The 26,222-nt window shown below is 33.0% G+C and overlaps 1 protein-coding gene across 1 annotated transcript in view; it reads left to right on the top strand.

Moving 5' to 3' along the window:
* Window positions 1-23,530, top strand: part of LOC107457465 (uncharacterized) — an 83,335-nt gene extending 59,805 nt beyond the window's left edge. The window contains exons 16-22 of the mRNA XM_087158562.1: window positions 981-1,153; window positions 5,548-5,708; window positions 8,717-8,874; window positions 8,974-9,052; window positions 11,982-12,135; window positions 14,604-16,176; window positions 19,122-23,530. Coding sequence (XP_087014688.1) covers window positions 981-1,153; window positions 5,548-5,708; window positions 8,717-8,874; window positions 8,974-9,052; window positions 11,982-12,135; window positions 14,604-16,176; window positions 19,122-19,408 — 2,585 coding nt within the window. The 3' untranslated portion in view covers window positions 19,409-23,530. The remainder of the gene's footprint in view (window positions 1-980; window positions 1,154-5,547; window positions 5,709-8,716; window positions 8,875-8,973; window positions 9,053-11,981; window positions 12,136-14,603; window positions 16,177-19,121) is intronic.
* The last annotated feature ends 2,692 nt before the right edge of the window (window positions 23,531-26,222 follow it).

Below are 26,222 nucleotides of genomic sequence, written 5' to 3'. Positions count from 1 at the left end.
TGGGTTTTTATTCGGGAGAATTTTTATATACTTCCTATTTGTATTTACTTTTTACGTATGGCATTACAATGTTATTTAAATATTTTAGAGATAAATCTGTTTGGTTTGTGTTTTGTTCGATCTCTGTGTAATGTTTGATAAAGAAAGTGATTTTAAGAATGAATGCGAAACATCTCATGCAATATTTCTCTAAATTTAATGGTTAAAAAAATATTATGTGAAGGAACACTTCAAACCAAATCGAGCTTTCGCAAATATTTAAATAGTGAAGTTAAACACCTACACTATTTAAAAAACTAACCTTACGAATTTACGCCATACATGAATTATTATCTCTTCCGTAAGCACCAACACTGGCTCGTTTTGGATATCATGAATAGATTATTTACAATCGAGTACGAGTTGGCGTTAGTTTGTTCCTGACTTTTACGGAGCTTTTGGTGTAAAAGCAATTGCCATCTTTTTAGTGTTAAGAAACGCTGACAATTTTTGCGGTGTCCATACATTATTATAATCGTTTAAAAAAAACTTGTATCACTGTAACTATAAATTTTTGTTTTACCTAAAAATGAGGGGTTTACACCAAACAAAGAACATCCTTGATATTTCATGACACTATTCTTATTTAAGGCATACTTTTAATCTCAATTTATATAAACAAAATTTATTCGCTGAAAATAAATATGAATTTAAATACCCTTTGAAGCAGAGAAACATACTTTTTTCATAATTTTGAATTCATTTAGGCTAAAATTGGGTATATTTATGAAATACAACATGAATGTCTCGATCTGCTTGAAATTTGCACTGATTAGCAATTATTTAGGAATTTATCATTCTTTGAATTACGAAACCAATTATAGACAAATTTTTGTCTATGAATGAAAAAAATAATTTTCAGACTACTTTTTTTTAAAAAAATAAATAAATATGTATCTATATTTAAATGCTTGTTCTGAGAAGGGTGTAATTTATTACAGTGTCTGTGCAGTGCAATCCACAAGACATGCTCCTTACAATCCACTTTGACAGTCCATTTCATGGGAGAGTGTATGCCAAAGGAAATCCATCCCTCTGCTTTGTAGTGGGCACAGGTCAGACCAGCTTACAGTTTGCAATCTCTATGGGGGCTCGTTGTGGCACCACAGCTGAGGTAAGAACAACAAACTTCTTAAAAATTAATATTTAAGTGAAAAACAAACTACTGAGATTCTGAAGAGATTGATCATCAGTTGAGAATAAATTTTGAAGACGCTTCTTCGCAAATTCCTTCATTCATCACCCATAGTGAGTGGTCAACTCTTTATGGGTAGAATAGGTTATGAGATTAATCTTAACACTTTTCCCATCTCCGTTACCATGACTTCGTCCAATCTTGTTTTGTTTTCCCCTCCACTCCAGTACGTTTCAGAAAGGAAGTTGGAATATATTAGACGGGATGAAGTGGAGTGAGGAAAAATAGTATAAAGTGCACTGAAGGTAAGAACCCTAGCAGCTGCGTGTAGATTAACGTCATTTATAGATTAACGTCAACTTACGTCATTTTGAAAAAAATATGAATTTTTTAATATGTTACTTGGGATACTATTTGAAGCTGCTTCCCAATCCGCCGGACAGTTTCCAACCGCTGAGCACGCGTTAATAAAAGGTAACATGAAATGTCCGGTGTCTTCAACTAGTTACCATCAACAGAATGGCGCATCTTAGCATTAGTGTACCTGCGTATGTTTTTCTTCCCACTCAATATACATGTGCCCACACAGTACTTTCGACTCTAGGTTTAGTTACACGGTATGTTTCTTCTTTTCGGAAGGGAGAGGGGGGAAGAAATTTTGGCGAGAAATAAGACAAAGGTAAGTGGGAAGAGAGAAAAAAATTTTTTTGGTTATTTGGTTTCACTTTAATTATTATCTTTGTTATTACAGCAATTATTTTATTTTATAACCATCGTTGAAGAGCAGATCCCATTTTGGGTTTACGACTACTGATGTTCAACTCCGTAGCCTTGTCATTTTGAACCCAATCCAGAAGACAAGGGAACTCCTGGATTAATACCAAATACTTAAAAATCCTTTTGACATTCTCATTGAATGGAAATGATTGAGTGCAATATAAGTCGTATTGGCTGGAATTTTATAAATTCCACTAAAGACTTTTGCTTATTTGGGTGAGATAGCATATTCTCCAAGCTAAACTGCACAAAGAATCTTTATAGACCTAAGTTAATCGATGATTACCTTAAATCTCTTTTAATGAATGGTTCACAAAAGTCGCGGTAGCTCAGGGAACAGCGCCTTCCAATAAGGTGACCCAGGTTCAAATCCTAGCGATGGCTGATCGATACGAATTCTGCACCCGGCTTGCACCTACCACAGGGCTGACGTAAAATATCCTCAGAGGTAGACGGATCCTGAGTTAGTCCCTTTGCCACTCCATGTAACGCAAATGCGAGTAAGTTCGATCAAGAAGTCCTCCGCAAAGACAAAATTTCTCCCAATACGTGATCTAGGAGTTCCCTAGTCTTCTGGATTGGGCTCAAAATGACGAGGCTATGACGAATAGTCGTAAACCCAATAAAATTGGGTCTGCTATTCAACGACGGTAAAAAAATAGAATTATTAGGCTACAAACCATTATCAGCGTAAAATCACAATGGCATAAATCTCATAACTATTTTCTTATTAATAGGCACTAAAATTCAAAAAAAAAAAACTTTTCTTTTTATCAAACTTATGAAAGTAAGAATAAGCCATTAGCTGCCGTACTGTTTGAAGACCCTAGTCTTAGGAGATTGATACGTATTCAATTTTATATTTTAAATGTTCCAAAGTTATTTACAGAAGTAATGTGTATTGATCATCTTCAATTAAGCGGCAAAAGTTTGAAGTTAAAATTAAAATTGAATTACGGAAGCTCAAGATAAAATCAAATGGAACATTTTTAAAAGTTAAATTTACTTCTGTTAAAGTTAAATTTACCTTTAAAATTACTGGTAGTAAATACATTTAAACTATCAATTTCAACGTGAAAAAAAAAATTTCTTTTTAATGTCACACGTGTTGAAAAATTCAAATCGCTAAAATTTAAATAGAAAAATAACGGTTACGAAATGAATAAAAATAGTGTAGAAAAGGTTTTTTGTTGTGTGACATAACGTCACTAAGATGAGTAGAAAACAGACGAATTGTCGGTGGGAAGAATTCTCGTTCATTATAGCATCTGTTCCCACCCCTAAATAACTACTTTTTTTTTTCAAAAATCATTTTCTTTCGAAAAATCAGATAAAAGTAAAAATATGTTGTTGTTGTTCTGAGTTTATAAAAAACATCGAAATTTAATAACTCCAAATCTAATTTTTTTCTTTTCCGAATCTAATTTTAAAAAGTTCTTTTTTATTAGTAAGTTATAATTTTACTGCGATTAGTTTTTCCTTCGCATTGAAGCATCATAAATAATTTTCTAAAACTAATTTGAAAGACTGATTTTTAGCCATATCTGCAATTCTTTCGCTGTACTGAATTTAAATGGCTCAAAAAATATCTCAAATATTAATTCTATTTTGAAATGCAACAACATTTCATGATGGATTACTTCAAAGGAAAGAAAAGCAAATGTGAAATCTTTTTCGTCACAAAAATTATACGTTTTTTCTTCGCAATTGAGGGCCTTTGAGGAGATTTGTTCAGTATTGGGACAGTGTGAAACGAAATCGATTAAATATAAGTCTCAAAACAAAATGATCCTACATTGGACAGTCGCAACTGAAAAAATGTGCAGTGTCGGAAAAAACCGACCACCTTGAATAATTTTTGATCTAACGATCGGATTTTCATGCTCTGCAACTCAATCTTAATGGTCGGAAGGGATATTCAATACGATATATGATCGAAATCGATCGAATAGCTCCTGAGAAATCAAATTTTAAGTGTCTGAATTTTTCGAAAGTCTATTTCTCTATTCAACCAATATCGTAAAATTAAGTTCACATTTTGTAGGTTGCCTTGCAAAATTACATACTTTAAAATGGTGTAAAAAATTCTATACCTTCCAATTCAAATCTTTTTCGACTATTAGTAAATATAATAAAAGTTAGTATTAGTAAAAATAATAAAAAATAATAGATATTTACTCAAATTTATTATTTACTCTCAATTACCATGAGATGAACGAATTTTAATATTGTCAGCCAAAAATGTTTCAAATTCTCATAAAAAGTTCTCGAGATAAGGTGAAATACACTAAAAGTAAAATTAACATAATAAAGTAAAATTAAGTTCACACTTAGGACCGCTCTCCTGATCAAACTATGGGGACTATATTTCCCAGATTGCAGCTATTTTATTAATTTATTTTATGGGTCAAAAATCGGCCGGGAAAAAAAGACAAGTTTATTCAGGAAAAATACGCTTTTGTGTCTGATTTCGTAAATTAAAATATCGTCTGCGATAATAAATTAGCCTATTTGAGGTCTCTCCCCTCCTCGAACCATTAAGATAGATTCCGGGAACGTAAAGTTCGAACGTAATGGTCTGTACATTAAAACTCGAATTCATACTATAAAATTTTGTAAGATAATAAGCAACATTTAATGTTAAAACAATAACAATGACACTCTTTTATTTTAAACGACTGCAATCAAACCCCTATATAGTGAACATGATTTACAGTGAACTCCCGGATATAATGAACGAAATGTTCGGTCCCGTGCCTTGCTATACAGGTATAATGTTAGTTTTTGTGGATATAGTGAACCAAAAAAGTGAAGAAGTTGAATATAATGAACTTTTTTCTGTCTTCGACTGATTTTTTTTTTTAATAATTTCGAAATGTCTACATCAAAATAAACACTTATACTGATTTTTAAAACCATCTATAGAGTGTAATGTAGCGATAAGCATTTTCTCTTGTTTGCTTCTTTTATCTCACTTTTCCATCCCTAAACAAAGGCTTACCCAGGCAGATGTATAGACACATTTTTCCCTGCATCAGCAAAAGATTACTATTTTTTTTTTTTTGCACACAAGACAAAAAGTAATAAAAAATCAAAGCAAGTGAACACATTTTTTGTTACTATATATTATTTTTCAATCATTTTTGTATTTCATTTTGTGGGTCACTTATTCAAATAATGTATAATAAAAAGAAGGAACCATTAGTTAAAATCGTTTGCGGGACGGATATAATGAACTCCCGGTTATAGTGAACAGAAGTTTCAGTCCCTTGAAGGTTCACTATAGCGGGGTTTGACTGCATTTTAATAGAGTTACCGACCGAAATGTTTGCTTTCATAACGAGGAAGGAAATTGTTATGGATGATTTTAGTGAAGGCAAAAATCTCGCGACAGGATTTCTAAAAATTACGGAAGAACCTTTTCTGTCCCAATACTTTATAAAAATAGTAAGAAGGAAACGATGCTTATTTTGATACCAGAAACAAATAAAATGTCGTATAACATTGCTCAGAAAAATATGAAGAACGAAAAATCGCGTTTTTTTTTTTTAAATTCATGATAGTAGTCGGTAATGTATAAATGCTTTTTGTTCTAGACGACAGAACAATTTGTGAATGAGGTGGTGATTCAACAACATCCAGTCATCATGACAGATCATGACAAAACCATCAAAGTCGTCTGCTCTTTTGAAGTGATGGAGAGGACATATACTATGGCAGGACCAGGTATATCAGGAGGATCGGGTGTAGATGTTGCGTAAGTTTACCCCTTTTTTTACACCTGCTTCCTTAGCTGAATCAGGAGTCTGTCCAGACAGTTTGTGAAAGGTCCATTTTTGTAAAATTGTGAAAAAATTGCGAGTCATTTGTGAATATAAAATAAACGTTAAGTCACATTCTTTCAACCAGGATCCTGCTTTTGTAAATGTGTGCAAATAGGGTCCTGTTATTGCAAAAAAACTTTTTCAATGAGTTTTTAAATTGTAAAGACATGCAAGATTATGCTCAACACTGTAAAATTATGAAGAAAAAAAATTAAATTTTAAAAAATAAACAGCAATTGCTGCTACTAAATTAGAGATGCAACATACATATATATGGTATTTAGCCTATACTGGTGAACTCAGAATATTCGTTTCAGACGAATAAAGGAAGAAGCATCTGCCGAAGACAAAACTTAGTTCGTTTACATCTGTCTTTCTTTTCCCCCACATCCCTGGGAAGGGTTTATTCGATTAACAAAACAATAATGAAGATAAACTAATTTGTGAAGGGTCCGGTTAAACCCAAATTTCTTCTAAATAGACCCCTGAAAAAAAAATGTATATATATATATATATATATATATATATATATATATATATATATATATATATATATATATATATATATATATATATACCCATTGTTTGAGTGCCTTACACTAGATGATTTCAAATATGATCTTACCATGAAGAATTTCTTGGGCTTTAGAACAGACAAATAACTAAATATTTTAAATGTTATTCAACTTTTTTTAAAAAAAATTACCTATTTGGCTACGTATTCCAACTCAGATGAAAATGGTGAAATTAAAACGTCTTTCCCAGTTTTTGCAAATTTGTTTGAGCCAAATAAGTAACGCAACATTGGTGTAAGTTTATAAATATTAAAAAATTAGACCACAAACGCTTTTCATTTTCAAAAAAACATCGTCACGGAAGTTGAAATTTTACAATTTTGTCATATGCGGTCAACAGTACGTTTAAACCTAGACTACTTATCGATCTCCTGGATCAGAGATTGTGACCATATGGCACGCGTGCCACTAGGTTTCATGTGACCTGCATTTCGGTAGCGAGCAAAAAAATTCGTATAAAAATTTTTTTTATTCAATAGCATTCACTGAAGAGAACAATGGGGAAAAAATGCTTATAGTTTTCAAATGCGGATTCAGAAACAATTACGGGCGGAATTATGATATTTTCCAGCCGACCGGACTGCATGAATAAGATTCTGGGCAAGGCATGGATGTTCTGACTGTGGGAGTAACGTTGGCTCACCTAATAATAATGGTGCTCCTGCTCTGTAAATGCCTGAAATGTTAATATGCAGGTTGGAAATTAAAAGTCAGTATTTCGAGGTGGACTGTGGTGACGGGTGAAAAGAATGTGATGATCTTCAACAATGTATTCCGTACAATTGATTGCAGGAGATTTAAATCGAGCTAATAACTGAACTTCAAATGTAGAAGGGGGACCGGAAAGCGTTTCGGTGCATTTGATATTTTTTATAGAGAGTTTATTTTTAATCGATAATGTATTCACCCTCGTTAGCCTTTCAATGCCGGATTGAAAATGAATCGAAAAAAACTGAATTTGTTTTTAAGACTAACGATTATTTAAGGCGTCGAAACGACGTTACTTTCCGATTCCCCTAATAGTTACGCAATGTAATTCAATAGTTTGATATTAAAGCAGTGACTTACAAATTAATCTTAAAAAGAAATATATTAGGTGGACAATAATTAAGCTGGCTCACTAATCTTCCTTTTTAAATAGACTGCACCGCGCTTCTCTTGCGCCATCGATGATTAAAAAATAATCTTTCCAAAGCCCAATTTTTTCGACTCTAAATTAAAAAAATATTCGAGATCCCTACCATTAAGATAGATGTGACGATCAGTGTTGATAAAGGGTACTTTCTATTTTTTTTTTTTTTTCGTTTGAAATATTTTACCACCAATGACTTTTATTCTAAAGATCGGATTCTTACAACCTCAAATGAAACTAAAAGAATATTACTAATATAAAAGAGACTCGTCGAACTAAAAGTGCCGATCATAATGATTCAGATATGCTAATTAATTAGTATTAAATATTAATTTACGGAAATAGACACAAAAAAGTAATTTCTCTAATTAAACATACTTTTCTTTCTTCAGTGAATTTGAATTTTTGATCCTGAGGAGGTAGCTGAAATCTCTAAAATATGATCATGACAGTTTTTTTTTTAATTCTTTTATTTAGGGAGGATCAAAAAAAAAGTCTAAATTGTACTGTATACTAATTTTCACATTATCAATTATAATGTGACAATGTAAAATTTTAACAGAATTAATAGAAAAGTTCTTGAGAAATAGAATTTTCAAAAATATGGTTTTTTTAAAAATTTTTTTTACTCAGAAAATTATTTTGCTCTCATTATGTATTTTGTCAATTAAAATTACGTAACTTAAAAATTGAAGAAAAAATTGCACATCTTATAATTGAATATATTTTTTTAAAGGTTATTAAAACAATTATTATAAAAGTCTTTTTCTGTATCTTTGAATACATTGTGTACAAAAAAATTGTGTGTTTTCCTTCGCTTGAAAATTTCCCGATACATAAGCACAAAATAATGTTAAACTTTTGACCGCTCTCCTGCCCTTGTTTTGATGGTCAAAAAACCAAATCCATTGAAAAACGGGATGTTGAGTGTTTAATTCATCGTTAATTGGCACATTTAAGATCATTTAGATTGGCAATTAGTTCGTGAAAATCTGATTATTAAAACAAAAGTTATTTAAGGTGATATCCCAGTGTACAATAATTAGGTTTAAACAAGACTAAAAGAATGGGTAAGATTCTATTGATCATTCAGTTTATTGAAATGAAAGATCTATTGAGTCAAAGTTTGAGACTACTTTCGAAATTTAGTTTTAAAAACAAAATAATTGTATAGTTTAATGCTTAAGCAAACTTGATTTTTATGTGTTGCATTTCAATGTGTGCTCTCCAACAGACGAACCTACAACAAAGCTGCACTGACCGCTGTTGTGACCAATACTGCACCTCCACCGAATGTGGCCATGAGAGTTCTGGACAGAACAGGAAAGGACGCCAGAGCTGTTGGACTCGGCGAAGAACTCACTTTAAAAATCGAACTGAGAGAGTCTTCCAGTAAAATTATCTTCCTTTTTTTTCCATTTCATCAATAAATAAGTGATAACTTTTAAAAAAAATGTTTTCATTAAATATTCAAATGTTTCCTTTTTACAGGTGCTTTTGCAATTTTTGCACGCAACTTGTATGCTCGAAGCACCAACGGAGAATCCCTATTCCTGATTGATAGCTCTGGGTAATTAAGATACTGTTTAATGCATACATTTAGCTTACTGTAAGGAACCTCAAATTTACATTTATTAAAAACACGCATCTTGATAGAGGGGAACATGTAACACTATTCGATTGCCAATGGAAACAGGAAGGTTGAAAAGCAATTATTAGAAACGATGGAAGTAAATAAATTGATTCTGATTTTTTTTCCTTCACGGTTTTCTCACGAATGATTTTGATAATGTTTCCGCTTAAAAAATAACTAGTGTGCGGCTTTGGGACTGACAAAAAGTCTGCTGCTATGGTAACAAGCCAGAGAATGCAATGGAGGAATGAAGATTGGTTTACTCACGCCGACCTATGCCAGGATCGAGACTATTCACCCCCACACCCCTATTCGAAGAGACTTTTTCTAGTAGTCATGTTAACTGCCACAACGCGATGTCTGGTGGAGCTCTGCTGAAAGCCGTACTGTATAACGTGGTTATTTATTTTAATCTTGCACCTCTGGTGGGGTACATTAGTACCCGGTAATATAATACGTGGTCCAATTTGAATATTATAGGTCAATATTAGAGGGAGATATAGGACCTTATTGTTAAGCAGAATATTGACTTCGAATTTCACAGGCTTCCCCACGCCTCCCCAGAACATCTCCTCCAATACGTGAGGACCTTACAACTACTGTTTGTCTACGGTAACAACTCCCCTCGCCACAAAGTCTGAGGCCGTCTGCTGCTATGGAAACAAGAAAAGCGCATTTCAGGGAGGATAGCTCGTCTTCATTCTAGGGCTTACACAATAAATCAAAGAAGATGATTCCTTTTCTCTCACAGACTAGACCGAACTAAAACCTGTCATAAACAATGACCCTACACCCCCTACTTAAAATAGTTATTCCTCGTTACCAAAGTCACCGCCATGGGTGCAGAAGAATAGCTAGGGGCGTTCTTGCTTTAGGCAAACTATACACCTCTTATTGTAAATGAAATTTTGAGGATTCATGAACTCCTGGACATGTTCTAGCTTGCAGCAAGACCTTGAGAAATGAGTCACAACAACAACATAATGCGGTGAATTCTTATTTAAGTTCTATTTTAAAAAAATATATATTAAGTGGACGTTATGTAGTTTGTCTGTGTAAAGGAATCTCCAAACCATTCTTCTGGAGTAGTGGCAGTGAATAAGGTTACGAGGTTTAACCATTTTAAGTTGTGTCATTATTTAAGAGATGATTTGACTCGAATCGGAGAGACAAAGGGAGTCAGGGAAAAAAAAGAAACTCCCATCTTTGAAATGCATTATTTCTTGTTTCCATAGCAGCAGACGGCCTTAGGGTGAGGGGAGTTCCTTCTGTAGACAAACTATAGAGTACCCTGTGTTTACTTATTAGTTGGATTTTGTGTATATAAAATTGTACCAGTTATAGTTTGACTCCAATAATTCTCAATTTTTTTATTGTTTTTTTTTTTGTAAACTTGTAAATTCATTTTGAAAATGTTGGTGACTTAGAAATCCATTGAAAATTCTATTCTTCCATGAGTTAAAATGCGAATGATAATTTTTATTTTATTTATCTCTATTTAATATAGTTGATTTCGTATTCTTCATATTTTCGTAGCTAATGTTTTCAGAAATGATCACAGTTTCCCATAGGTTTTATCAAAAGTTTTTGTTCAAAGAAATTTTTCATTATTTATTTGAATAAAGAGTGAAATTGTTTTAAGTATCTCTATGGGTTGAAGCACAGTTAGTGAATTTTTCAGTATAAGAAAGGTCCAGAAAATTCTTTTTCATCATAAAACTAATTTCAATTATTAGCGCTATGAACGCTAAAATAATAAGAGATAAAAACAACAACAAAGCAAATTATAAAACAATTTTTTTTTTTTAAAAATTGGAGAAACTATAAAAATGGGTAGTTTTAAAGCAAACACTTTTGAAACTTTCTGAACAAACGATTTGACCTCGATTGCGAGCTATTCGAAGCTCACTGGAGTTGGCTAAACCAGATTCCTCTACTTAGAAGCGAAGTGAAATTTAAGATTTTATTTTTAAGTTGGTAGTTTGTAGCTCACATAGTAGGAATTAAAAAGAGTGGAGTAGCTTAGAAGTTTCCCGACCACTACTGTTATCTAATATCGTCTAAAAGTCTAATATCGAGATATATATAGTTTGTCTAAAATAAGAACTTCTCCAGACATTCGTCTGGACTTGTGGCGGTGACTATGGTAACGAGGCAGGACTATTTCAAGTAGGGGTGAGGGGTTGCCGTTTCGGGAGAGGTTTCAGCTCGAGTCAACAAGAGAAAGGGAATCTCTTTCTGTGTTAGTCCTAGAGTGAAGCTACCCTCCCTGAAATACGCGATTCTTGTTTCCATAGCACCAGACGATCTCAGACTTAGTGGCGGGAGGAGTTCTTAACTCAGACAAACTATACCTTCTACAATGAATGACAGAAATGGGTGGTTGTTGACTTCCACCGTTGAATGTTGACAGTTGCTTTGATAAATGACCGAAATATAGAGTAGTGAAGTGACATTGCCCGGTATACCCTACATCAATGTTTTTAAGGTGCCACAGTCCGGTATGCCCTACACAAATGTTTTCGATATCAAGTGCCACTGCCAGGTATGCATTTAACCAGTACTCCAAACACTGATGTTTCTCCTAATCAATCCTCAGCAAATATTAAAACAACGATTAAATTTAATAATAGCAACGAACGAATCTGTCGACGTTCGGTCATTCAGGGCAACGTACCCAAAATGCTCATTAACATTTGGGTGTTAAAAACCTTTTAAGAAATGAGGAGGAACTTTCAGATAATGTTGAATTATTTCATGGTATAGTCACTCAATTAGCGATTTATAGTTACCACTAAAAATAATTATATATTTATTGAACTTTTAGGTAGGAACAAATAATACTTCTTTTATTTCGTTTTTTCAGTTGCCCAACGGACGCAACGATTTTTCCAGCCCTTGAACTGGATACGAAGGACCACAAATCCTTGATTTCTACTTTCAAGGCATTTAGATTTCCATCTTCAGGAATGGTCAATTTTGAAGTACAGATCCGATTTTGTCAAGAAAAATGCGAACAGGTGATTTTCACTACTAAGTTCCATAAATTTAAAGAGCATGTTCTTTCATAAAAAAAATCAGAACTTTACAATTGCAGTGACCTTGAGTCGTGGTGGCTCAGGGGATAGAACGATAACCTTCCAATGAAATGAACCGGGTTCGAATCCCTACGATGGGTAGTCGTTACGAATTCCGCATCCGGCTTGGACCGACCACAGTGTTGACGTAAAATATCCTCAGTAGCAGACGGATCATGGGTTAGAGTCCCCTTGCCGTCAGGCTACGCGAGGGAGTTTTCGTGATTTTCCACTCCGTGTAACGTAAATGCAGGTTAGCTCTATCAGAAAATCGTCCACGAAGGCAAATTTTTCCCGATACTCAAACCAGGAGTTCCCTTGTCTTTTGGAATAGGTTCAAAATTGCAAGGCTACGGAGTTGAACATTAGCAGTCGTAAACCCAAAACTTTGGGTCGGCTGTTCAACGACGGTTATGAAATAAAAATAAAATTGTAATTACCTTCAGAATTCATACAGGGTGAATAGTAAATAATTATTCAATTGATATTAAATACGCAATCATGCGCAAAACTAATACAAAGTTTGAAAAAAATTTGATTTATTTGTTGCCGTTCCTGGTAACTTTACATTATAAGATTTAGCAAAACATATCGTTTAAAAAGTTCAGCTCATCAAAATAAAGATTACCTATACTCAAATAAATTAAAAATATTCGTTCGAAAGATTAATTAATTCAGCACCTAAAATTGATATTATTTATCCGGGGGGTAATGCATGCGATGGTAACCTCTATCAACACTCAGTGAAGCCCTTCCAGCAGACCACTATGGTGTCATGAAATTATGCTGCCATATGATCACTCTCCTCATAGAGGGCTATCTTTTAACAAGTAATAATAATTCTTTTGATTCTAATAACGTTCATTTAACGTCATAGAAACATATTTCATGAACCGAAACAAAATGAAATGGTGGTTTTAGATATGTTCCAAAATTCCAATACGCTTGACTAATGTGCCAACCAAGTTGATTTTACATGGCACTATAATGCTGTTATGCGCACTATAATGCATGCTGTTACTTTGCGATTGCTGTGCAATCACTGTTATCTTAAATTTTCGTTCTGAGCTCGATCTATTAATGAAAAGAAATTATGAATTAAAACGAGAAAAAAAAAGATTCTTCATTGATTTTTTAAAATTTTTGTTTTTAATAATAAATAAATTAATCAAATTAAATAATAAATAATTTAAGACCATTTGACCATTTGTCAATGCAGCTTTATTATTTTAAATAAATTTTTACAAGGTCTAGTGATGATTAAAAAGTACGTTTTTTCACCAAATAATTTAAAAAACGGTTTCTTAGGTTTGTTTTTTACTTTCATTTTTTAAAATTTTTTCATGCATTTATGTAAAATAATTTTCTCAGTTTTATTATTATTTTCAAACCAATAAATCTTAAGGCATTTTTCATTTAAAAAAAATTGAAATAAAGCTTGTGTTTATTTTTACTTTAAGACATCAGCTGTCTCAAATCTATAGTATTTTAATTGAAAAAATTAAATAATGCCATTGTTACTTAAGAAACATTTTTTTAGAATTAAAATTTTCTTTTGTTATGGATTTATTCCTTTTATTTATATTTAATTGACTTAAAAATTTCTGATTGATAATTTTCGAACATTTGTTAAATCGTTATAGATTGCTATATTGCGATGTCTGACAAACGATATATCACGATGTAAAATTTCTGACATCGCTCAGTTCTAAACCTAGCATAAGGAATCAAAATAATAGTTTTAACAACTATAATAACAATAAACTCCCAATAAAACTTTTTTTTTTAAAAAAAATAGAACTTTTATAATTTCAAATATTTTTTTTAAACATTTGAGAAAAAGGAGGAAAAAAAAGTTTCGCCCTATAGTTTTCATTGCACCAATACTTTACTTATGTGAACAAATTCGTTTTTCACACGTCTAATTTGGAGAAAAAAAATTATTTTTTTCTCAGAATCACCAGTTAAATTGCCCCTTGCATTTCCTGTCTAAATTGCAGAATCCCACCGGAAATGATTCTTATAAGAGAGTCAAGTACTCACAAACTTCTCTTTTTATTACTTCCGATGTATGAAGTCACTTTTTTTCGATATTTTTACTGCCTTTGTCACAATCACTACCTCCTTGTTATATGTCACTTTATACTATACAAACATAACGGAGCAGTTCAGGAGCTAAACACATTGCAGTTTATATTTTAAATTTTTACAATGCTTTTTAATAATATTTGTAAGTATAGTAATAATTATCAGATTTGTTTTTCAGTTTTCTTGAATCTTGTTGAAAAAGAATTTAAAACCAAAAATGCAAAAATATTTAATGCTCTGATTCTAAACCAAAATGACGCATCTTGTTCATGTCCCCTGATTTCCTTTATGGATGAATAACATGGATTATTTTTAAAATCTAGGTTCGGTGTGGTGGTAAGGGAGTTTCTTATGGAAGAAGAAAGAAGCGAGAAACATCTCTGAAAAACGGTTCTTCGTCGCTCTTCGATGACGAGGATGTTTATTTTGATCACGACAACTATGATACGATCCGAGCTGTGGTTCAAGATGAATCTCCCTCAATTATACTTTTCCCAGAAGACACTGCGTTTCCTACTACAGTGTATGGCTCTTACACGGAAAATACAAACTTTGATTCTTCTGAAAAGACATCGAAAGAAACTACTGGTGTCACGGAAGAAAGCTCGACACATCGGCCAGAGATGTCAGAAAATTTGGCGGCATCCAAAAATACCCCAGAATATACTCATCCTTCTACTGAATCTGCTTCGAAATTTAAGAGGATGCCATCGACTGAGTTTAAAAATGATTCAGAAACCGTTGTCTCAACTTTAACTATGGACGATTCAACTCGAAGTGATAAGACCACATCACCATCGAAACCACAAACGAAAACATCAAATTTTAATAGAAAATTTGCTTTCATTCATAACGAGGAAAACAATAGCTATACGACTCCAATGACATCATCCAATTATTATTTTCATACGAAGAGATTGCCTGAAGCATCATCTCCCAGAAATCAGTCCACATTGGAAAGCAGACACTTTTATAATACAGACTACCATAATCATCGGTTAGATCTTAGAAAAGATCCATTTTCAGCAGCAAGAAATCCTTACTATCAACCATCCGACACTGTTCACCCTCTCGATCCACAAAGGCTTGTCGATCCCTCGAGAAGTAATATACAATCACAAAGTGCTGACCCATCGAGAAAGTCACAAAATCTTCACCCATCCAGGAACTGGGACCATTCGAAACCCCATGAAATACCCGGATCATGGGATCAAAACCAGTTTAATCCGCAATTATTAAACCAGGCTACGCGTTATAATATTTACAATTTCCAAGAAACTGATAACCGGCAACCTAGGATCGTGACGACTGCACCCAATTTCCGTGATAGACCGAAGGAAATAACGGATACAGTCAGTGTCCAGTCGGGAGTACAAATTCAACGGCCGCTGGAAATTTTAGACTTTCCCAGAGAGAGAAGTGACCGATTGCCTGCTAGTAACCAAGGAAGGCCAGTTGAGATCCCGAACACTCCAGACCGGAACATTAATTATCAGCCAAATCGTTACGATTTTAACAGACCCGTGCCATTACCGAGACCAGGTGACCAACAACATTGGAATACAAAACACAATAGACCGAGCGTCGTCCAAACACTTCCACCCATGAATACCAACAACAGGTGGAACGGACAGAATTCTAGAGACAAGCCAAATGAGCAAAACTATAATCGAAATGATGTGATCTGGAGAACGAACTTTTACGCCTCTCAACCCCAATACAGACCGAGTGAGGTCATAGCAACAACCCAAAAATCTATTCCAGAAGAAGTTCCTCTCTCTTTGGCCATTTTAGTGGGTGAAGATGGAAAAAGTCAAAATTCAGCAAAGCCTAAACAAGTATGGCGGCCACCCACACAGATCAACCGAGGACTTCAGAGGCATAACATCATTAATAGTAAGCGTTTTATTTATTTTTTTATCTATATAAAACTGTCCGTGTGTTTGTTAAACGGGAGCACCCATCGTGTTTTTTTACAGCAGTTTCAAAAAGTGATTTGTAAACCTTCCGGGTATTATGTGATTCAGGCACAGTATCGAAAATACGAAATTTCTCTCAATGATGAAAATAAATTGATACGTAAACAAAATCATTGATGGAAAAAAATTAAAATATAGATAAAAACGTGCGCTGTCATGGAAATCACATTTCAACAAAATATTAAAAAAAAAAAGTAGAAGCAGGCGAAATCAGTAGAAAAATTAAATGTTCCAATAGCTCGCTAAACTCATAGTTCTAGAGTTAAAGCCCAGATAAGTTCTCTGCCGGGAGCTTTGCCAGGACCAATAGTTCAAATGGCTAATTTATTGAGAATGGTTCAGTAAACATATCCTTATCTAGGTAGTCTTTTGATTGCCGTTGTAATAGTTCATTTACGTCTCGTGCAAAATGGCCACGGTCTGGAAAATATCCCCGATTACGATCCGATGACCGGCCTTCAGGATTTTGCTCCTCTGATGCCCCCCCCCCCACTTCCGTATCGACCTGCACGAGAAGTCTAGCACTTTACCGAAGAACAGTTTAACGAGGACCCATACCGAACACCCTCCGACCCTTCGCAGACTGATTCACGTTGTCTCCCACCCTCATAGTAACCGCAGCCAGTGATGCTTGACTTCGGTGATCTGCTGGGTCAGTCCACTGCGGGACGGTAGTTTTTTAGATTTCTTTAAAGCTCGAAGCACCTCTTTTCATTCCCCTATATCAGTGGGGTAATACTTATTCTCATTTGTCAGGTATCTTAAAGTTATCAAATTCTAACACTGAAATATTTTGCACCCATTGTTATTAATAATAATTGAATGTGATCTTTAACTGCTTCCCTCCTCATCATCCCGAGTTAACTCGGGATTTCAAATATTTATTGTACTGAGAAAACTCGGGCGTTGCAGAATGTGTCTGTATCTTTTGTATCATCTCGTTTTTACTCGGCTGGAAGCAAAAAAAGAAGAAAAAAATCTGCTGTGGTTGGAAGTTTACCAAGTTTTGTTTGAGAATTTACAGAGAAAAAAAAGTAAAAAAACGGCGTATTTCAGAAAGTATCACTTTTGTGTTATCCCTTGTTTTAAAAATCATCATACAAAGACTCATGTTTAACTTTTTTCATCCCCCCCCCCCTAGATAATTAACATATAAAAATGAGCACACCCAGCGAGCACAGATAGACGTTCGACACTATATAGTCACACGAGGCGACATTAGAACAAAAAAAAAAGAATGTCATTTCATTTTTTTCTTTTTTTTGTTGCAAAATTTTAAAAAAAAGAGTAAAAATATTTTTTGGAGGGAAAATTTCAATGTTTATATAAAAAAAATTTCGAGAATGTTCGATTTTTGTTGGTTAAAACCATGCTGCAAATTTCCAAGTGACATAAAAATCAATCGAGTAGTTTTTCTGAAATCCAAACACCTAAAATAAATATAAAGATTTTGTCATAACCGAAAACAAATATAAAGATTAATAAAAAGATTTTGGTAAAATTGACCCAGAAGACAAGGGAACTCTTGAATCAAGCATTCTGACCAACTGGTCTTCGTGAAGGACTTCTTGATGGAATTTATCCGCGTTTGTGTTACATTAAGAGGAAAACCATGGAAACTTCCCACAGTTACTCCGAGGGATCATGACCCGTCTATTGCTGATATTAATTGCTAGATCAGTAGTGAACCGTGAGTAGAATTCATATCCCCCACCCAGATTCAAATCCTTATTAACATTCGAGTGATCCATCCTCTCTGAGCCTTGCTTGAATGAATACCCAACTATCGAAAACATTTGGGGGTGAGTTGGGTCACCAAATGAAAAGATGCAACAACCGTCTCAAATAGGGGAAAGAATTTGCTAGTTTTCTCTAAGCCGAGTTTACCTTCATTTCCCCTCGAAAGATGATGAATACATTTTGTTATTCTATCACAGTTGTACAAATACTTGTCCCGCAATGGACCGATTGTTAAGACACGGATCCCAGCAGATCACCGAAGTCAAGCATCACTAGCTGCGGTCAGTGTGCGGGTGGGTGACCACTTAGATCAGTCTGCGTAGGGACCGAGGGTGTGCGGTATGGGTCCTCGTTTAACTGTTCTACCGTAAAGTACTCGACTTCACGGGCAGGTTGTCAGGCTACCGAAGCGGGGTGCCATCCCCTCTTCAGAGGATCAAAATTGTGATGGCATGTCTTCGGATCAGCCTCAGGGATCTTTCCCCGACCGTCGCCAACAGCCCATTGTGCAGCTCTAGTGCGACGTAATGAACTCTATCACAGTTATACAAATACTTAAGAATCATTCTCACTGCGTGCACACCCGATCACAATGTTGTTGTTACGCATCTTCCTGGAGAAGGAAAGCCTAGACCATGTCCAGAAGCCCACGTCGCGTCAGTTCCCCATATATGTGCAGAAAGTCCCGATCAACCAGCAGTTGCTTAAAAGAAGCGCCAATGCAAAAAAGAAGGTGATCAGGAACAAGGTTGGAAAGTCTTCCCCCCATTTTGAAACCTTAAACACTTAAGATGGCCACTACGAAATCTGGCCGTGGCCGATTGGAAAGGCCGAGGGCCGCAACATGTTAATGATCGGCCATGGCGGTTGCCAGCATACCACTGATGGGATGGCTCCACCCTGGAAGCAAACGATGTTTTCCCAGGGAGTGTATCTCAGTGGGAGTAAGCCGATCACAGATAAGAAAGAATGAAAATGTGATTGCTGAATTATATATTCCAGCGAAACATTTTCTATTTCTCTCGACTTTGCGTGAATCACATGTAGTGGGAACGACCCCTAAATAGTAATCGATATAGATAGAATATAACCATTTACTTGCACCTATGTTTCTTTTTGTAGCTCCAAGACCACAGAGTATAGAAGAGGAGGATGATAAAGTTTGCACTTCTAAAGCTACAGTCATCGCCACGGCTGTCTCCGTGACATTGGTGTATTTGGGTGTTGTAGCCGGCGCTTTCATTGGCTACAGATGGCATAGAAAGAATAGGCGAAGAAAAGCGATGACCACGCCCATCCACTATCCACCGCCAAATCAGAACAACGCTAATGTCACTTACAGCACTCCTGATGTAACGTTTCGAAACGTTTACGGAAATTTCCCCGTCAGTTCCACTTCAACGACCTAACACTTTTAATTCTGATCACTGTTTATCCCCTCAAATGATGAAGAATAGTTTGTTTCTCGCAGAATAACGCAATTTGATTCAGTAATGACGGAGCATCCTTAATAACTTTCATGAGCTAAATATAATCAGTAGGTGATAAGGGTAATTAGGTATGAAAACGGTTTTTTTTTAATGCATCGACTCTCAAAATACGGGTATAAGCCGTAATCTAGAAAATATCGTATAAATCGTTCAAAATGCTGTCAAAAGTTCACTACCTATTGTTCATTTCCTCTCTTACGTTTTTCGCTATATTTATGAAAGTTTAAAATTTCTTTTTTTGACTGAGTAGAAAACTCGTGCATCGATGACCTTTGCGTTATTCAATGTAAAACATAACTTTTTATGACGTTACTTTTTTTGTAATGTAATTTAATAATGGTTGACTTATTGAATTCACAAATGTAATAGTGTGATTAATTTTAATTGTATGATTTTTAACAGACAAAAGCTATAATTTGAAAAAAATCGGTTGAATATTTAAAAAAAAAAACAACTTTTTTGAAATTTCATTTCTCTAAAAACGAGTTGGCTGATTTCGCAAACATTTTGATTTCTGCCACTTAATATTATGTAGTTTACAATTTAAAATTTCGAGCGTTATTAAATATTAAACTATAGTTAATAATTTTTTTTTAATTATTATTTACACTAAACTTTTTTTTGAATAAACACTTCTTTTGAATTCTCTTAAATAGTTTCACAAGTAGGGTGAAGTAAAAAAAAAAATTTTTTTTTTTTAATTCAGCGTTTTTTATGTCTACCTTCTTAATCATTCAGATTACGCCACCTTAAGTATGATAATTAGCTAATATAGCTATATTAGCTAATAGCTATTAGCATACATGCTAATGAAAACGATATTTTAAGTTACGAAATCAGACACTCAGCGTACTTTGCTGAATAAAACTTTTTTCAATTTGTTCGGATTTTCAAATGTTTTAACATTATTAAAAATTGTTATTTACTCAAAACATCGAGCCATAATGTATGATGGTCCTTTAATGTAAATTTCTCTATAACAGTAAAACTAAAATAATTTATCTAAACTACGAAAGGAAATTTTTATCAGCATTTAATATTTTTATACAATAATTTAATAATAGTCAAAACATTTTTGAATTATAGTTATTTTAAACTATATTAAATGATAATATCGACACATAAAATTTGTCAATAGTTTTTGAGTAATATCCCTCCAAACCTAAATTTTGTCGTTTAAAATTAACATCTTAATCGGATTTGAAAATTCTTGCTGTTTGAAAGTTTTCCGATTAAATAATTTCAAAAAATGATTTTTTTATATGGAATCATCTTTACATAAATAAGTTCTATAATTGTGTTCATTCGAGTAAATAGGCCGAATCATAGATACACAAATGGAACAAAAAAAAGTAAAAGAAACTGGCTGAACTATTGAGAACATACTTTCCTGATTACGGCTACCTTTTTTTTTAAAAACATTTATGTTTTGTATGTTTATTTTAAATCAATATATTTTTTTTCTCTCAATTTTGTAAGTAAAGTATATTGACTAAGTAGTATGGTTAAGAATTACCCTTAGATTTCTTAAGATAGCATGTTAGTATGCGAAAATCCAATTATAGATAAAAAGTTATTAAGAGTGATCAGTCTTTAATGTTGATCTTTACATACAACGTAGCAATTAATATACATTTATTTCGACGCTTGGCAAATTTAAATAGTTAAATATATTCCAAACAATTATAACTAATTGTATTAGTGTGATAAAAAGTTAGTGTTTCCGATAGCAAGATATTTCTAATTTATTTAAATATTTTTTTATCCTTATGTGATGTATTAACCTGTTTTAATTTTAACGTATGTCAGCATTCACAAAGAAAATGTACAATGTACAATGAGCAAAATAAAAAACGGATCACCCTGAATAACTTTTGGACTAATGATCGGACCTTCTCGTTCTAGATCTTAATGGCTCGAGGCTTCCAAATATTCTAATTAATTAGTACAGACGATGTTTCAAGTGACGAAATCCGACACAAAAAAGTACTTTCTCTGAGTAAACATGCCTTTTTTCAGACTGAATAGGATTTTTGACCCCCAAAATATAAGTGTTAGCCACAATCTGGGAAATGAGGTCCCAACAGGAGAGAGCTCCAAAGTTTCGACTTCTTAATGTACATTTTACTTTTTGCGTATTTCGCTGTATCTCGAATTAACACAATTTTGCACAAAAATAAAAATTTCGTTCATCCAAAAATAATACCTTGAAAAAAGTAAGTTGAAGTAAATTTTTATAATTATTTTTCTTTAATATTAGGTCGAAAGATTTTTAATTGTAAGGTATAAAATTTTTTGTATCATTTTGAATGCAATTTTGCATGACAAAATTCTAAATTTAAGCGAAATCGGTCGAATAGTTCCTGAGAAATTGAAATTTAAGTATCTGTCTTTTTTGAAATTCAATTTCTCGGAAACTTTTCAACCGCTCAAATTCTGCACTTAGCCATGTCCGTATTGCATTATTTAAAAATCATGCAAAAAAATGTTCACCTTTCATTTCAAAATTTTTTCCACCATCATTAAGTAAAATAATAAAAAACAATAAATATTTAAAATAAGTTATGTAATGAATGGAAATATCTTTGGATAAACGAATTTTATAAATGTGTACAAAAATGTTTTCAAATAGCTTAAACAATTCTAGAAGAACAAAATGATTTTAAAGGTAAAATGAACATTAACGAGTCCAAACTTTGGACCGCTAACCTGGCCAAACTATTGGAACCATATTTCCGAGATAGCGGCCACCTCCTATCTTTTGGAGATCAGGAAGTCGAATCCGTCGAAGAAAAGGTATATTTATTCAGAGAAAATACGTTTTTGTGTCTGATTTCTTAACTTAAAATAGCGTCTGCACTAATTGTTTAGCATATTTGAGCTCTTCCTTTCGAACCATTGAACGTGAAGATCCGATCATTAGATCAAAAGTAATTTAGTGTGGTCCATTTTTCACTTTGCGCACTCTGCTATTCAAAATATTCTTTTTTTAAAATGATTTTTGACCTTGCCTTACCGTCCTTTTTTAAAAATCTAAAATCTATAGTATATTTGGATTTCCCGAAACATTTTTCCCGATAATTAAAAAAAAAAAAAGCATAAGCATGGTAACTGACTGATTACGTTAATTTCGTCATGTTTGTGACTATTTTTTAAAAACAAACCAAAAAGTGCTACGGAAATAACGGAAAAATACGGAATTATGAAGAAAAAATAGATAAATCAACAAAAGTCTTTTAAAATATGCATATTTTTCAAGTACTTCATTACGATATATTTTTGGTTTTTCTTTTTCAAACGCCAATCAATGGAATCAAATTCACACACTGAAAATAAAACATGTGTTACAAAATAAGGAAATATTTAAATATTAAGAGAACCGGAAAGTTTCTGCACGTTAAATATTCTCTAGTCTAAAAACCAATTCTTTTTTTTTTTTCGATTCATTTTCAATTCGGCATTGAAAGGTTACTGATAACGAGGGTGAATAAGTTACTGATTAAAAATAAATTCCTGATAACAAATATCAAATGCTCAGAAACGATGTTACTTTCCGGTCCCCTTAAAGTCTTTAGATTTTCCAAGCGTCCATATGAATATTAACATTTGAAAAAATTCTTCAATCATAAAAAAATAGTTAAATTACTTAACATGTAGCGTAGTTAACCATTTTTTTTTTCATGTAATATTGCTGTTTTGAAAAGAATCTTTTTCTTTTTTTTTTGAAAGTCTTTGAAAAGAAATTTGAGTCTTTATGGAAATAATATTTCTACCGATAAAGAAAAGAGCAAAAAAGTTATTTACTCTACACAGGATTTCTGGTCTGGTTGGTTCACAGGTAGCAAATAAATTCGGGTACAGAACATTTAGTACTCAATGTATTTATTGAGTAATGTATCTGGATTTTGGGCAAGACAATCCCTCACTACAAATATTAATGGGTTTCTATATTTTATGTCCATCTATTGTGGTATCCCACATGTATCATAACCAAAAATAGTGTACAGTTTTGATATTTTCATTAAAAAAAATTATTCTGAATGTCTATTTTCTTTATTAGCATTAATGCAAGAACTGCAAAAAGAAAGAAAAAATTACAGACTGAACTCTAACAGATTAACTTCATTTCATTGTATAAAATTCAAATTAAATTTTATATTGCATAAATTTCGTATGTATAATTTTTAATTAAATTATGTTTGCAAAGTTGAATACATGCATGAAGATGCGGTTTTTTAATGATAATCTCTACCTTACTACGTTGAGATGAACTGCGGATTTACTCCGTTAGTATACACTGTGCAGCAGGAGGTGGTTAAAGGGAATGTGATAACTACATTTAATGCTCACTCATTTTATTTCCTACTTCATAACAATAACTGAACAGCCCATCCAATTTTTCGGGTTTACGACTGCTAATGTGTTAATACAGAATATTGACACTGAATTTCCTCATTTTAAAGCTATTTAATACACTATTATATATATACATACATAGTGACCTATAGGTTTCACAGTGTGGACCCCCTATTAAGCCTATAATTATTTCCTCCGGTAGGGGACACTAGCACCCGGTAATAAAATATGTGGTTCAATATAAAAATTATGGATCAATATTAAGGTAAGATATCTGGACATATGTTAAAACAGAATATCGAGTACGAATTTCCTCATTTTAAAGCTAATAAACCTTAATATTGACCCATAATATTTATATTAGACCAGGTATTATATTATTGTATACTAGTGTACTATATACAATATATATATATATATATATATATATATATATATATATATATATATATATATATATATATATATATATATATATATATATATATATATATATATATAATAAAAAAATACAAGAAAACACTAAGAAAGTTAAGAAAAACAATAAGTATCATCATAAGTAGCAGTGCAGTAAGAACGACACTTTAAAACCCTCTTGTTACACTTGATTTGCGCTTTTGCTTTCATCTTTTGTTTTCATATTTTGTAATCTGGAAATCTTTCTGCGAAAACATTTTTAAATCATTCTTGAAAAATTTCTGTCCATGTAAGTTGTTATGATTTTGCTACTCGCTTTATAGTCCCCCCTTTTTAATGTTTTTTCTTTTTATTTTATTTTATTATCTGTTTTTACATGTTATTTTTACTTTTTATGATCTAATTTTATGTTGTTGTTTTATAAAAAAAATTTTGAGTGCTCCTCACACTATTGTATTAATATATTTTGCTTTGGCTTTATTGATACAATATCAGAAAGCACTCTGTTTTGCGGATATAATCGTGTGGGCTGATGAAAAGATTATATCTTTTTTTTCCGGCTTTTTTAATTAAAATTTCACATTTTTTTTTTTTTTTTAAATAATATGTTGTTTGTTATTTTTTTACTTATTATTTCCCACCCCCCTTTTTTTCATATGTCTATAATTTTTCTTTGTTTTATTCTTCATTTTGAACTTATATATATATATATATATATATATATAATTATAACAAAAGCCTATATCTCCGATATACTCTAAAAGGGAAAACAATTACAGGCCACAATGCGGTCCTATAGGTTACTGTGCATAGATATATACATATAAGAGTGTGTTAAATAGCGTTAAAATGAAGCAATTCGAAGTCAATATTCTTCATCATAACAAAAGCTTATATCTCTCCTTAATATTGTCCTTAATATTAATTTCCTCATTTTAATACCATTTAATTCACTCTTATATATATATATATATATATATATATATATATATATATATATATATATATATATATATATATATATATATATATATATATATATATATATATATATATAAATTATTTACCCTGGTAGAGTAAACAAGTACACGGTAATATAATACCTGGTCCAATATAAATATTATGGGTCAATATAAAGGGGAGATATAGGCTTTTGTTATGATAAAGAACATTAGACGTCGAATTTCCTCATTTTAACGCTATTTAACACACTCTTATACATAAATATATATACGCAGTAACCTATAGGGCCACAATTGTGTACCCCCTAATAAGCCTAGAATTTTTTTTTTTCTTAGTGGGGTAATATAACACGAGGTCCAATTTGAATATTATATTTCAATATTAAGGGGAGATATAGAGCCATGTTGTATACATAATATTGACTGCGAATTTCCTCATATTAACGCTATCGTACATGCACTCTATAACAAAAAAATCGACGCACCAAGAAGGAGTTGTCCGATTGAAACGAAAATTGGTGGAGAGGAAGACAATGTACAGAATAGTAAATGATTAAAATTTCAGAACAATTGAATAATTTATTGCAGAGTTACAATAACAAGTTCAATAATGTGTTGACCCGCCTCTAGGCTGGATACAAGCTGTTACACGGCGTGGCATAGACCGATAAAGCTCCCGGATGGTCTCTTGCGGTATTTCCTGCCAAATTCGATCCAATTGTCGAACGAGGTCATCAACATTCCGTGCCAGATACAATCGCCTTCCCATCATATCCCAGACATGATCGATGGGAGAGATCTGGTGATCTGGCAGGCCAAGGAAGAGTTTGACAAGCTTGCAGACAGTTCATAGCAACACGTGCCGTATGTGGTCTGGCATTGTCCTGCTGAAAAACCAGCCCAGGGAGCTGCAAAAGGAACGGTAGCAAAACAGGTCTTAGGATGTTGTCGACGTACCGCTGTGCAGTAAGTGTACCTCTAATGACGACCAAAGGGGT

Source organism: Parasteatoda tepidariorum, chromosome 3 (genome assembly GCF_982258835.1).
Source record: "Parasteatoda tepidariorum strain Cologne lab strain chromosome 3, Ptep-v5.0, whole genome shotgun sequence".
NCBI lineage: Eukaryota > Metazoa > Arthropoda > Arachnida > Araneae > Theridiidae > Parasteatoda > Parasteatoda tepidariorum.
The sequence above is the reverse complement of the archived record's forward strand: the minus strand, read 5'-3'. Positions and strand labels throughout refer to the sequence as shown.